Source organism: Hibiscus syriacus, unplaced genomic scaffold, assembly GCF_006381635.1.
Source record: "Hibiscus syriacus cultivar Baekdansim isolate YM2019G1 unplaced genomic scaffold, ASM638163v2 tig00112206_pilon, whole genome shotgun sequence".
NCBI lineage: Eukaryota > Viridiplantae > Streptophyta > Magnoliopsida > Malvales > Malvaceae > Hibiscus > Hibiscus syriacus.
Window position 1 is genome coordinate 1,524,877 of NW_024063267.1, and position 12,257 is coordinate 1,537,133.

The window sequence follows — 12,257 nt, forward strand, 5'->3', positions numbered from 1 at the left end:
ATATATATAGTAACAATACTAATAATGATAATAAGTAGTTAAAAAAAGACAATCACACCGAAAAGGGAAGAAAAGAAAGTAAGGTTTGGTGAAGTATAATTGACAGGAAGAAAAAAATGATGAGGGGTGGGGACAAAGTAGGTAGATATAATTAATTTGTGTAGAATATATATATATATATATATAATAATAGTAAAATGTATATATAACAACAATAATATCAATAAAAAAAGAAAATAAATATAATATAATGATAATAAAAAATATAGAAAATTAATAGAAAAATATATATAATATTATAAAATATAGCACTTAAAATAAAAAAAACTAAATATATATTAATAATAGATATAAAAACTAAAATATTTAAAAAGAACATACGCATGCATATATATATAACAAAATAATATAAAAATAATACAAGTAATAATACAAGAATAATAAAAAGAAAGAGAAAGTAAAAAAATATAATAATAATAAAATATAAAAAATATACATATATAATATAAATAAGTAGAATAAAAAGAAAATATAATAGTAATAATAATAATAAATATAATAGTAATAATAAAAATACAAAGAAAATAAATATATATATATATATATATATATATATTGGTAATAACGTATATAAATAGAGGAAAATTAAAAAAGTGATAAATTAAAAATAAAATTAGCAAGTATGTATATATATATGAAAAAAACTAATTAAGAGATTAAAATGAAAGGAATGTAAATTAAGTGGGTAAATGTCAAAGAACATTGAAGATTAAAACGGCAAAAATAAAAAAAATCATTTTTTGATAAATTTTCGTACTCTCATTCTAAGAATGTAATTTGTTTTTGCGAAATAGCCTATATGGAGCGTAGATCTGAAATCAAAGTTTCGTCTCCCTCTAGGTCATCGGCTAAAACATTTATCTTTGGGGTTTTCCAAAGAAAACACGATTAACAACGCATGCAAGTGAAGAGTAAAGAGAAACAAACGAAAGATAAAAAAAGTTTTCACCTTTATTACTTCGAATAGTTTACAATAGCCTCAAAATCACTTTTTCTTTGATCGTATTTTTCTGGCGTTCCTTTTGTGTAACTTCTGTCTGTAAATCGTGTGTTACAATAATGAGTTACAATGGCTATTTATAGTGCTTGTGGATCCTATCTTTAGGAGTTTAAATCATAGTAGAACTATATCCTATTTTTAGGAGTTTAAATCCTAGCAAAATTCTATCCTATTTTTAAGAGTTTGAATCATAGTTGAACGAAAATGTGTATTGACATTTACGTACTAAACGTGTGGTTTACCCTAAAAGTTTTAAAGGATTTAAGACAATTATTTCTGTTTTTGGAGGACAATAATGGCTGGGTCATCATACATTCTTTGCATTTCTTTATTAATTGTTTTTAATTCTGTATCATAAAGGAGGAAGCCTCTACCGATAAATATTAATTACATCCTTATTAACTATTTTTAATATAATATATCAAAAGAGAGGAAGTAACAGTAGTATTTGAATTATAGATAGGACTCATAATAATTTGTAAAATGGGTAAACTGTACAAATAGTCCCCAAACTTTTAAGGTACTTGCATTTTGGTCACCAAACTTTTGAAACTTGCACTACAGTCATCGATTTTTTAGTTCGTTTGCATTACGATTCCTGTCGTTTCCGACCGTTACCTGCCGTTAGTAGAGAATGATGTGGCACGTTAATATTCCGTTTGGGGCTGAATAAAAGCTCATTTAATTATATCAGCACCCAACCCCAACCCTAAAAATCAAATTTTCTTTTCTTCTCTTTGTTTGATCATCAATTGCTAACACTAAATTTCCGCAATGAATTTTAGGACCGGAAAAGGAAGGGTCAGGGGCATTTACTGGAATGGCCACGGGTTTTAACTCCTTGTGGGATGATGATTTTTATGCGAATGGAAATACCGCTAACAGTAGCTTTGGATTTGCAGCCATCTGTGCTGAAAGTTCAGTTTTTCGGTTTGATTAGCTCCTTTTATCCTGTATTATGTCATGTTGTTTTGAATATGTACTCGCGGTTTTCAGAGGTGTTTAATGAGAAGGAGAAAGAGATTATGAGAAGGCTTTTGTTTGTTTCATTGGAAATGCATCAGTATTTGGTGTTTCGCTTGCTGTCAGTGCATTGGTTGATGGGTTTTTTTTAATAGATTTATGGTGAATGGAGATATGGAGAAGAAGAAGTCAATTATAAAGATGGGTTTCATGTTTTAACCTCGTTTGTTTGATACACTTTCATTGAAAGCAACAAACCTTGATTTTCTTGCTTTTTGTTCCATTTGTATTGATGCATAAGCTCAAAGTGGTTCAGATATGGTTCTTGGGGATGGGAAGTCAGTGGTGAAGCTATTTCAAAATGGTTTAATATCTGTTTCAGCTTTCAAATGGTTACTTCATTGGAGTGCAGAGACTGCAGTGGCATTTCGCACCTTACATAAGTTACTTATAGGCCATCATCTCATTGTGAAGCTGATCCTTCCACAACTATTGAACTTATGGAACCTGCCTTCTACATTCATTTGAAGGCTATTCGTCCAAGCTGTGCGTCAGCTAGCTGACATTCCACAAAAACATGTTGAGATTGTAGTCGGTGGTGTATCCATTGCTAGCAATTGATGATCAAACAAAGGAAAGAAAAGAAAATTTGATTTTTCAGGTTTAAGTTTTTAAATTGGGGATAAAATTGGGGTTGGGTGCTGATATGAATTAAATGAGCTTTTATTCAGCCCCAAACGGTATAGTAACATGCCAAGTCATTCTATGGTAACGGCCGATAATAGTAGAGATAGTAATGTAAACGAACTAAAAATTTGATGATCGTGGTGTAAGTTTTAAAAGTTAAATGACTAAAATACAAGTGCCTTAAAAGTTTGGGAACTATTTATATAGTTTCTCCTTGTAAATATTTATGAGAAAAAGGATATTTTTTAGATTATTGCATGCAAAATATCTTCCACGTGTTAAGTTGACATTAATGCTTGACATGTAACAATTCTTTCCAATCTTCCTAGGGTTTTTAATGGTTCTGTTCATTTGCGGCCTATAATCAAGACAGGGTCAAAATCAAATTTAATAAAAAAAATTAAATTATTTATTACTTTTTTAAAAAATAAATAAATAAATTAGAAGTATCTCTCTCCTAATACATTCGTGATTTTATTATTATTTATAATATCATCGACGATTAATAAATATAGTAGGATGAGACACTAGATATTTTAAGTAATGTTTAAGGCTTAAATTTTGAGATTATGAATGAAAGCGACTGAATTGAAAGTCATATTCATAATAGATCTTTATATTATTCTATTTAAATTAAGAGTAAAGTATACAAATGGTCCATCGATTATATGTTATTGCTTTATTAAGTCTCGAGACTATTAAAAGTTACAAAATGATCATCCGACTATAAAAACGTTGCTTTGTTAAGTCACCGACTATTCATTATGTTTCAAACTCATTATTTTTTTGTTAAAAAAATTGATGGTATTCTGAGTTGAACGTTAACATCCTGACTGTGATATGATACAATATGTTATTAAAATCTCAAGCGACTATCATATCTCAACCATCATGTTAATATCTAATTTAGCTAACCACTAATTTTTTAACGAAAAAAATGATGAATTTAAAATATAATAAATATTTGGATAATTATTTTATAACTTTTAATAGTCGAACTACTTAACAAAGTAATATTCTATAGCCGAAGAATCATTTTATAACTTTTAATAATCGAGAGACTTAATAAAATAATATCGTATAGTTGAAGACTATGTACTTTACCCTTAGATAATCGATCAATGGATAAAAACCAAATTATAAACTAAAAATTTGTCAATAAACTACAAATTTATTACTATAGTAAGGATATTAACTATTGTGGATAGTTGTTTTGTATGCAATTTTCACACATGCTAATTAAGTTATTTAAGATTATTTAATAAATAAAAATAAATCACTGAAATAAACCATATAAAATAAAAATATATTTACTGAAAATCAAATACAATTGAAATTTATATAATTAAAAATATGTATAACTAAAATATTCACCAATAATCTGTGGGGGCATTTTTGTTGATTTGAATTCCGAAGAGATACAATTTCCATTATTTTGTATTATTTTAACGAAAGAGCCATCTTAGCTTCTCCTTCGTTTCAGCTGCCCCAAAGGACAAAGGATCCGTTCTCTCTCTCTCTCTCTCTCTCTCAAAAGAATCAAGGCCGTTGATTTGTGTTATAAAAATCAGTGCAAAAGCTTAGGGTTAGCATTATATCTTAACCTTACGCCGTTCATTCAAAGGAAACAACAGAACTCTACGTGGTTTCACGAGTTTATTATAGCTAACAAATACAGAAAAGTAATAAACAGGAAGCAAGTGCTTGTTATTCATTGTGTTATTTCTTTATATCTTTCTAGTTGAAGCAATCAGCCTCTCACGTTTTTTAAGGAAAACAGTAAGAGCTCTTTGCTTGAAATAATCTGGCTATTGAGAGGTAAGATTGTTGTTCTTTCTTCCTTCTTTTTTTGGGTTTATAATTCCTTTTGTGTTGTCTTTCAAGATGTATAAACCAATGGGTCTCTTTTTTTCTTTTTCATGCGATTTGAGTGGTTTTCCTTCTTGGGTGTTTTCATGAATGTTCTTTCGTGTTTCATGAGATAACCCTGTTTTCATTCTGGGTATTATAAGTGGATCTTTGTTTGTTCTGAATCACCCGCCTTTTTTTTCTCTGGGTTCATGATTTCTTCAAATGATGGGATCAAGTTATTTTGATTTTCTTTATATTATTTTCCATTGGCATTTTCGTTTTGAACCTAAAAGGTAGCTGATTGGGGTTGTGTTCATATGCTCGATATGAAATCTAATTATCTGTTCATTGTTTGACCATTGGTTCTGGTCGTATTTGGTGTGCAATTCGGTTGACTGGTCTTCTCCTTCATAGCTTGGTTTTATCTCTTTTTCCTTTATCTTAAGATTTTGTTCTAGATTTGTGATTGATTTGTTTGAGGATGTTTGATTTCATTAAATGAATATATTGAATAAAAGTGGAATCTTGCTAGAATCAAAGAATACCATCCGACAAAGAAGAATTTGGAGATTACGTGGTTTACAACTTGCCCTTGTAACAAGAATTTGGAAGTTTCCTTTTGTTTTGCTCCAAATCCTTTTGACAACGAAGCATTGTAATCTGATTGTCTGTTCTGTTTTGATTCTTCCATCTAGAGGCTAACAATCCGACATTTTCATGTTGTCTTCGTTGTCGTCCTTACTTGGCCTGAACTCTTCTGCGTCGATATCTACTTTGTAGTTTATGTGATCCTCGTTTTTTCTCCATTATTATTGTCAGGCAGACTGGTTTCTCTTATGCTTGTTAGGGATTCTGTTTACCTAGTTGTTAAAGATTCTTGTTCACTCTGGCCGCTGCAACGAAACTGAAATTTTCTCGCACCTCAAGGTGGGTGTGGGGGGACAAGAAAGAGCTGATTCTGCTTTGTGTTTTAAGGAGATCAAGATCATCCCATATCTGGAGACTGCGACGTGTTTCGGAGGGTCTTTCACTTGATTATGGCTAATGTCAGTATTTGCAAAAATACCTTGGAGTTTGATTACAGCTTGCCACTTGTTTTTACAGTAGTAGAATTAGGTGCTTTCCTCCAGCTTTTGAACCTTAATGATTACAGTAGTTTTAAGCTTATAGCTTTCTATGTAACACGAAAGGTAGGTCTTGTGTGGATGTAGTGCTAATCTGCATCACCACGATGGTTAGATTTTCATGCTTCAATGCTCATATCGGAACCCAGAAACCAAAGGTAAGTCTGTGATTTGCGTCTGGTTTTTGAAAACTTCAGTTAAATTTGGGTTGTATACTATAGTGTTTCCTGACTCGAGTATCCACTTGATCATCAGAAAACAGTTCAGCCATCTGTTGAAGCGATGCATACGACTTTAGAAGATTTTTCTCAAGTTCAAGCCACTAAGAATACGATTACAAACATGGAGTCATTCTTGCCAGAGGCAGAAACGACTGCCGAGATTCATGACCGTGTCAAACCTGTTACAGAGTCTTCTTCTATTTACCATAGCTGGAAGTCATTTGAAATGAAGGACAGAACCAATCTTGATAGTGCTTCCCGGCCCCTTCAGAATCTACACAATATTAAGAAGAGTCTGTCCCTTGGAAGTGGACTTTGCCTGGAAGGAAGAGTTCCTCGACAATTTGATACGGATGATGAGACTGATCAAGGATTTTCTTCTGATTCCCATGACCATGGGTTCGTTGAAGATGGCAGAAAACATACAGTAGTGAGTCAAAATGCTCTGTGCTCAGATTCTGTTCAAGCAAGCTCTAACCATGTCAATATTGAGCCGGTTTTCTCTATAGGAGACCTTCAGCTTTCAGAAAAGGATTACCATGATTTCTCTAATTTACCTTTGCTTTATGAGCATGCAAATGGCTCTGGTTACAACACACCCAATAATGCACCCGTGATTGTAAAATCATGTTCGATGCCAAACATTGCTACATCGACACTCATTTCTGGAGTACTATCTCCTAAATATTTGTCACACCGTACGAGATCCTCTGACGATGTACATGTTCTCAGCATGAGAAGAAAGGAGATTTTAATTCATGATGTTGATACAGAGGTGATGCGAGAACGAGAAAGAGATGATGGCATGCATAAGAATCATAAAACTAACTTTGAAAGCTCTTATGGGGGATGTGAATCTTATAGCTGTTCTGCATCAGCAAAAGACTGGATAGTACCAGTTTCAGATGAGGTGAAAATCCAGCAAGAAGAACTGCAGGTTCTGAATCAGAATGAATCGACTGGCATGGATTTTAAGATTAAGCGAATTGAGGATTGGGTAAATGATCTTCAACACATGGAACTATCCGAAGACATATCAGAAATATCCCACCCTGATGATCAGGTGAAAGTGGAACCTGCTGTCTCAAATGGTTTGACTGCTGCAAAGGTGGATGTCAAGGAAAGTCCTGATATGGAAGCTGCTAAAAGATACATATCTTCTTTGAGTGCCTCGGCAACCACCGCTCAATTGGCAAATCATAGCTTGGTTGTTATACCATTTCTTAGTGGATTTGTCAGCTTGAAGGTGCTTAATCTATCAGGAAATGCAATAGGCAAGTATCTTCAACTGCAATATTGTTACCACTGTATTTATCTTCTATTTTGACATCTTTTGAAGTCTTATGATTAGGAGTATATTTAACTGTTCTTTTGCGTAAGTATACATTATCAATCTCTGTTTCTGCTACAGCAAGGATCACTGCTGGTGCTCTTCCTCGAGGACTTCACATGTTGGATCTGTCGACGAACAATATATCCACCATCGAGGGTTTACGGGAACTTACTCGACTTCGTGTGCTGAATCTAAGCTACAACCGGATATTTAGAATTGGTCCTGGTATGAGAGCCAAACTGCATCTTGTTAGCTGTTCTATTTTTCTTTTGCTATACTCTTTACCTTCCAATATTTTTTATCTTGTAAATCTACTTTCTGTCACATAATTCATTGTAGGTTTGGCTTCTTGTTCCTCTCTTAAAGAGTTGTACTTGGCTGGAAACAAGATAAGCGTGGTAGAGGGTCTTCACCGTCTCTTAAAATTGATGGTTTTGGATCTGCGTTTCAACAAAATCTCTACTGCCAAATGTCTCGGCCAACTCGCAGCAAACTATAAGTCCTTGCAAGCCATCAGCTTGGAAGGTAACCCAGCACAGAAGAATGTAGGAGATGAATGTCTGAAGAAGCATTTGCAAGGCCTTCTTCCGAATTTGATTTACTTTAATCGTAAGGCTATTAAAGTGAAGGATGCTGCAGAACAATCGGTAAGGCTAGGCATCAGTAGTCATCAATTTGATCGCGGCCATAGATCAGAACACAGAGGTACAAGGAAGAATAAACATGGCACTGCCCATGCATCCTCGTCATCTCACAGAAGTCAAGCCACTGGTTCCCCAATGCAGTCCAGGGGCAGACACGGGCGCCACCCTCTTCCTAGCGGAAAGAAGACAATTACCAATCATCGGAATCATTACGTAGATCTTGGTAGTGCACTTCTGAACTTTAAATTGGAGGCTTCCATGCGAAGGATCCAGAGCGAGGGAAGTCTAGGGCAACCGTGAAATCAGGTACTTGGCTATGCTGTGTGGTTTTAGACTATTTTGAATTCAAGTTTTGTTTGTTGCGACTGCAATAAATTGTCACTCAAGGTATTTGGTGTGACCAGGCATTTTTAGAATAGATTTGCCATAATGGGATGGAAGTTCTTACAGTTCTTCCGTTATTTTCTTATATTATGTATGCGTGAAAAAAAAAGGTTATGTATCGTCCTTTCCCGTTCTTGTTAAATTCATAAGTTCCTGCTGTATGGTCACTTGCTCCAAAATTATGCTACATTGGTAAGAATGCCAAAACTATGTCAATTCGCCTACGATATATGTTAACATGTTGTGGAATGAACCTTATTACTAAGAAACAGAGAGAAACCGAGTGCAGCAAACCATATACATAGGCATTGAACAGTTAATTGTCGAAACAAAGCAATTAACAGGAAGTACACAGAAAAACCAAGAGCCCTATTACTATCCATCTATACAAAGCACAAAGATCATCACCACACAACATTTTCACACTTCTTTTGCCACCACAAAGTCTTCAAATTTTGGATTGCTTTTCATCCTTTGCTGCAATATTAGTGCAGGGACCATATCAGTTATCAATCATCTACATCCAGTAATTCAAAAGTAAAAGCCGACACTTAGGCTTTGCTTGGTATGTATGGAAACAAGTAAGGATGAAAACTTTATTAATCGATTCGTAACCACTTTCTTACTTCGTAGCTTAACCATTAGATTAAAAAAATTTCCATCCTCACTCATTTCCCTCGTTTTCATCCTTCATACCAAGCAGAAGAGGTCACTCGGGGAAAAGCCAAACTATAAGTTTGAAAACTGCAAATAATGCATTAAATACTACATGATTAATAGTGTTTTGCCACTAGTTACGAAGAGTTCGGTCACTGCTCCCATGAAGAAGCAATTAAAAGGGGTGAAGGGAAAGAAGGAAAGAATCATAAAAAGGGTATCGGACAGATTAAAGCTTGGAGCCATATTAAGTTACCTGAATAAGAAGGCATTCGTTGTTGCTCTGAGTCATATTAAGCATCTGCTAACAAGAATATTAACCAATGAAATAGAACTTTAATATTAAAATGCATAATTGTTTAACTTAAAGAATAAAAGGTTCTTATAGACACTAAGCTCTTGCATGTTTCTACAGCTCTAGGAACAATTGTAACACCAAAAACATAATGTAAGGCCTAAACCCTAAAGTATTATGTGTTCACTTCATGCGCTGAATTTAGCACAGCCCTCAACGACAAATGAAAGGCTCAATTTAGGCTTCCACTCTTAGTTCTTGCTTCCCATTACTCATAATTAAGTTCTATCCTGATTTTAGCTTACAGTGTTTTGAACTTTTAACAAGCATCTCATCACGTTCATAGAGCCAAAAACTAAATTACCATTTAGCAAAATCAAAATCAATCACAAATTCGAAAACCCAGACCTGTATGCCCTTCTTCTGCATCATGGTACTCTGGTTCCTCTTCAGGCACAGGCTGCAGCTCTACATCTTCTCCAACAATGCTTTTCTTCGTTACCCCGTTCTCTTCCTCCTCTGGGTACCGGACCACCACCACCGGACAAATGCAGTGTTGGACGCAATAATCGCTAACGCTTCCTAGCCTTCCTTTCTTGGGTCTCCTGACGGCTCCGAATCCTCTGCTCCCCATGATCACCGCACTCAACCCTAACCTCTCAACTTCCAAACACAGCCTCTCTTTCATGTCACGGTCTTTCACTATGTGGATTTTGAACGGAACCTGAGCATCCACTAAAGGCTGCGCCAGCGTGTTCGCCTTCGTCGTCGTGAAAACGTCATAATCGTTCTCGAGCTTCTGCTGCGACTCCGCGTCGGGTTGCTCGCCGCTGATGGCCGTGGCGCTTTCGTGATTATTCGTGGAATTAGGGTTGATTTGGAGTTTGATGGATCCCCAGTCGGCTCCGTAAAGAACGGATGTCGGACGGACGTGGAGGAGAACGACGGAGTCTCCCGGACGAAGATAGTTCTGAACGGCCCATCGGACGGCGTAAGCACTCTCGTCGCTTAAGTCGACGGCGATGGCGACGCGGCGCTGGGCACCGGAGTCGAGGGTGGTCAAAGGGACACGTGGAGAAGAGGGTTGGATACGAAGCGGATCCAAGGACGGAACCTGGAGCTCCGGTTCCGATTTCTGGTGGTGTTGCGGATCCATCGGAAGAAAAGATTTGCTGTGAAACTGAAGAATCTGTTGACCTCTTTGGGCTCTGGCAACGTGAAAATCAGAGAAATATCGGCCAGCTCTCACAAATGCTGACACCAGTAACGCTAATTCGCCTCTTATGTAAACTATGTTCGTACGCTAACTTTGTTCGCTTTCATGTTTCTCCTGACAACCTTTGTCTTCTTTAACAAAACAATGTAAAATGGCATTTTAGGTCTCTCGTAGTTTTGAAATTAGTCAATTTGGTCCTATTAAAAAGGACCAATTTAATCCCTATCAGTTTCAAAACCCATGACTCAAGGATAATTAAATATTAAATTAAAATTTTCATATTTTTTTATATAATTTTAATTGATATAATAATAAATTGTTTATTGATTTTTTATAATTAAGATCAAATTAATATAACATGTAATCCTTGATGGCTAAATTTATTATTATGTCATTTGAAATTGTATAAGATTAATGAAAAACATTAAAATCATTAGGCATGTAAATGAACTGAATGTTCAGCGAACCGTTCATGAATCGTGCGACAGAAAGTTCGTTTATGTTTGTTTGTTTATTAAATGAATGAACATGAATAATATTTTGCGTTCGTTTAATTAAATGAACGAACACGAACAAAGGGCTCGTTCATTCATTTACGTTCGTGAACGTTCGATTATATGTTCGTTCAGTTATGTTCGAACAGAGGGCAAGTTAAATATGTTACGAAGATTATTGAAGTTGTTTGGATTTCAAGAAGATTGTTTTGTTGAAGAAATTAACTTTAAGGCTTTATTATGTTCATATAACTTATTTATGATTTATGTATGTTTTTGTCGTATTCGAACAAATTAACTCTAAAGTTGCAGGTTATATTAATGAATTTTAAGTTGTTATTCTTGTTGTTTACTTTTTTTTATATTCATTTGTTGTGTTCGAAAAAGTTTTTTTTTTGTTCGTTTATGTTCGTTTATTGTGTTTGTTTATGTTCATTTATTATGTTCGTTCGTTTGTGTTCGTTTACGTTCGTTTATCATTTAAATGAACGAACATAAACAAACATGAACAAGCTATATTCCTTAATGAACGAACATGAACAAAAAAATTTGTTCGTTATGTTCGTTTATTTATTAAACGAACGAACGAACATGAACATACCTCCGTTCTTGTGAATTCGGTTTGTTTACATGCCTAAAAATCATAGTTACTAATTTGGCATCCTTTTCCGAATTTGGTTCCTAAACTTTATTTAGTGGACGTTAATTCCTGAATTTTATATTTTTTTTCTTTTTGATCCTTGTAGTGATGTGACACTTTGAATGTTATAGTGTCTTGTAATCAAAATGACAAAAGAATCTAAATTCAGAAATTAATGCGGGTAAAAAAGTGTAAGGACTATTTTGAAAATAATGATTAGCTTCAACTACCGAAAACTAGTTTATCCCAATTATAAATTTTAAAAAGCTAGAGGTATAGATTAAGATTAGCGTCAGCTGTGACATTTGACGACAAAACTGAAGCATCAATGTATTAAACAAAGCAGTTTGATGCCTGTGAATAAGTGGTTTAAAAGGTTTGTTATCCCAAGTTTAATGGTGGGATTGGACCACGAAATCAGCCTCTGTTGACCCTCAAGCACTTGCACGTAACCCCATTGCTCAAGTAAACTATTTATTAGTCGTCAATGCTTTAGATTTTTATTGTTTTGAGGAAATCGTATTCAGACATTTGATTTGTTAAATATTTTGTAATAAATATGATACAAAAATTTGAAATTATTTACTCCAAATAATTTAAATATCTTTGAATTTATTAAGCGACATCAGTAATAAAGAGGAGTATTATTATTTTTATTCTTAAAGATTATGAATTCGAACAATATTTT

At 34.3% G+C, this 12,257-nt stretch overlaps 2 protein-coding genes across 2 annotated transcripts; one reads left to right on the plus strand and one right to left on the minus strand.

Moving 5' to 3' along the window:
* The first annotated feature begins 5,380 nt into the window (after nt 1-5,380).
* Nucleotides 5,381-8,346, plus strand: LOC120175390. Its single transcript, XM_039182018.1, has 4 exons — nt 5,381-5,843; nt 5,941-7,180; nt 7,318-7,464; nt 7,579-8,346. Exons 1-4 carry the CDS (start codon nt 5,793-5,795, stop codon nt 8,181-8,183), a joined length of 2,043 nt encoding a protein of 680 aa, XP_039037949.1. The 5' UTR covers nt 5,381-5,792; the 3' UTR covers nt 8,184-8,346.
* A 166-nt stretch (nt 8,347-8,512) lies between these two features.
* Nucleotides 8,513-10,495, minus strand: LOC120175391 (universal stress protein PHOS34-like). Its single transcript, XM_039182019.1, has 3 exons — nt 9,628-10,495; nt 9,181-9,225; nt 8,513-8,744 (listed from the first exon to the last, which is right to left on the minus strand). Exons 1-2 carry the CDS (start codon nt 10,373-10,375, stop codon nt 9,218-9,220), a joined length of 756 nt encoding a protein of 251 aa, XP_039037950.1. The 5' UTR covers nt 10,376-10,495; the 3' UTR covers nt 8,513-8,744; nt 9,181-9,217.
* Nucleotides 10,496-12,257: the final 1,762 nt, after the last annotated feature.

Excerpts from the sequence above, each read along its gene's own strand:
- LOC120175391 (XM_039182019.1), bottom strand. The coding sequence starts at position 10,375 with ATGGATCCGCAACACCACCAGAAATCGGAACCGGAGCTCCAGGTTCCG.
- LOC120175390 (XM_039182018.1), top strand. The coding sequence starts at position 5,793 with ATGGTTAGATTTTCATGCTTCAATGCTCATATCGGAACCCAGAAACCA. Across the intron at positions 7,181-7,317 it reads TCTATCAGGAAATGCAATAG|CAAGGATCACTGCTGGTGCT; the intron begins GCAAGTATCTTC and ends TTTCTGCTACAG. Across the intron at positions 7,465-7,578 it reads GATATTTAGAATTGGTCCTG|GTTTGGCTTCTTGTTCCTCT; the intron begins GTATGAGAGCCA and ends AATTCATTGTAG.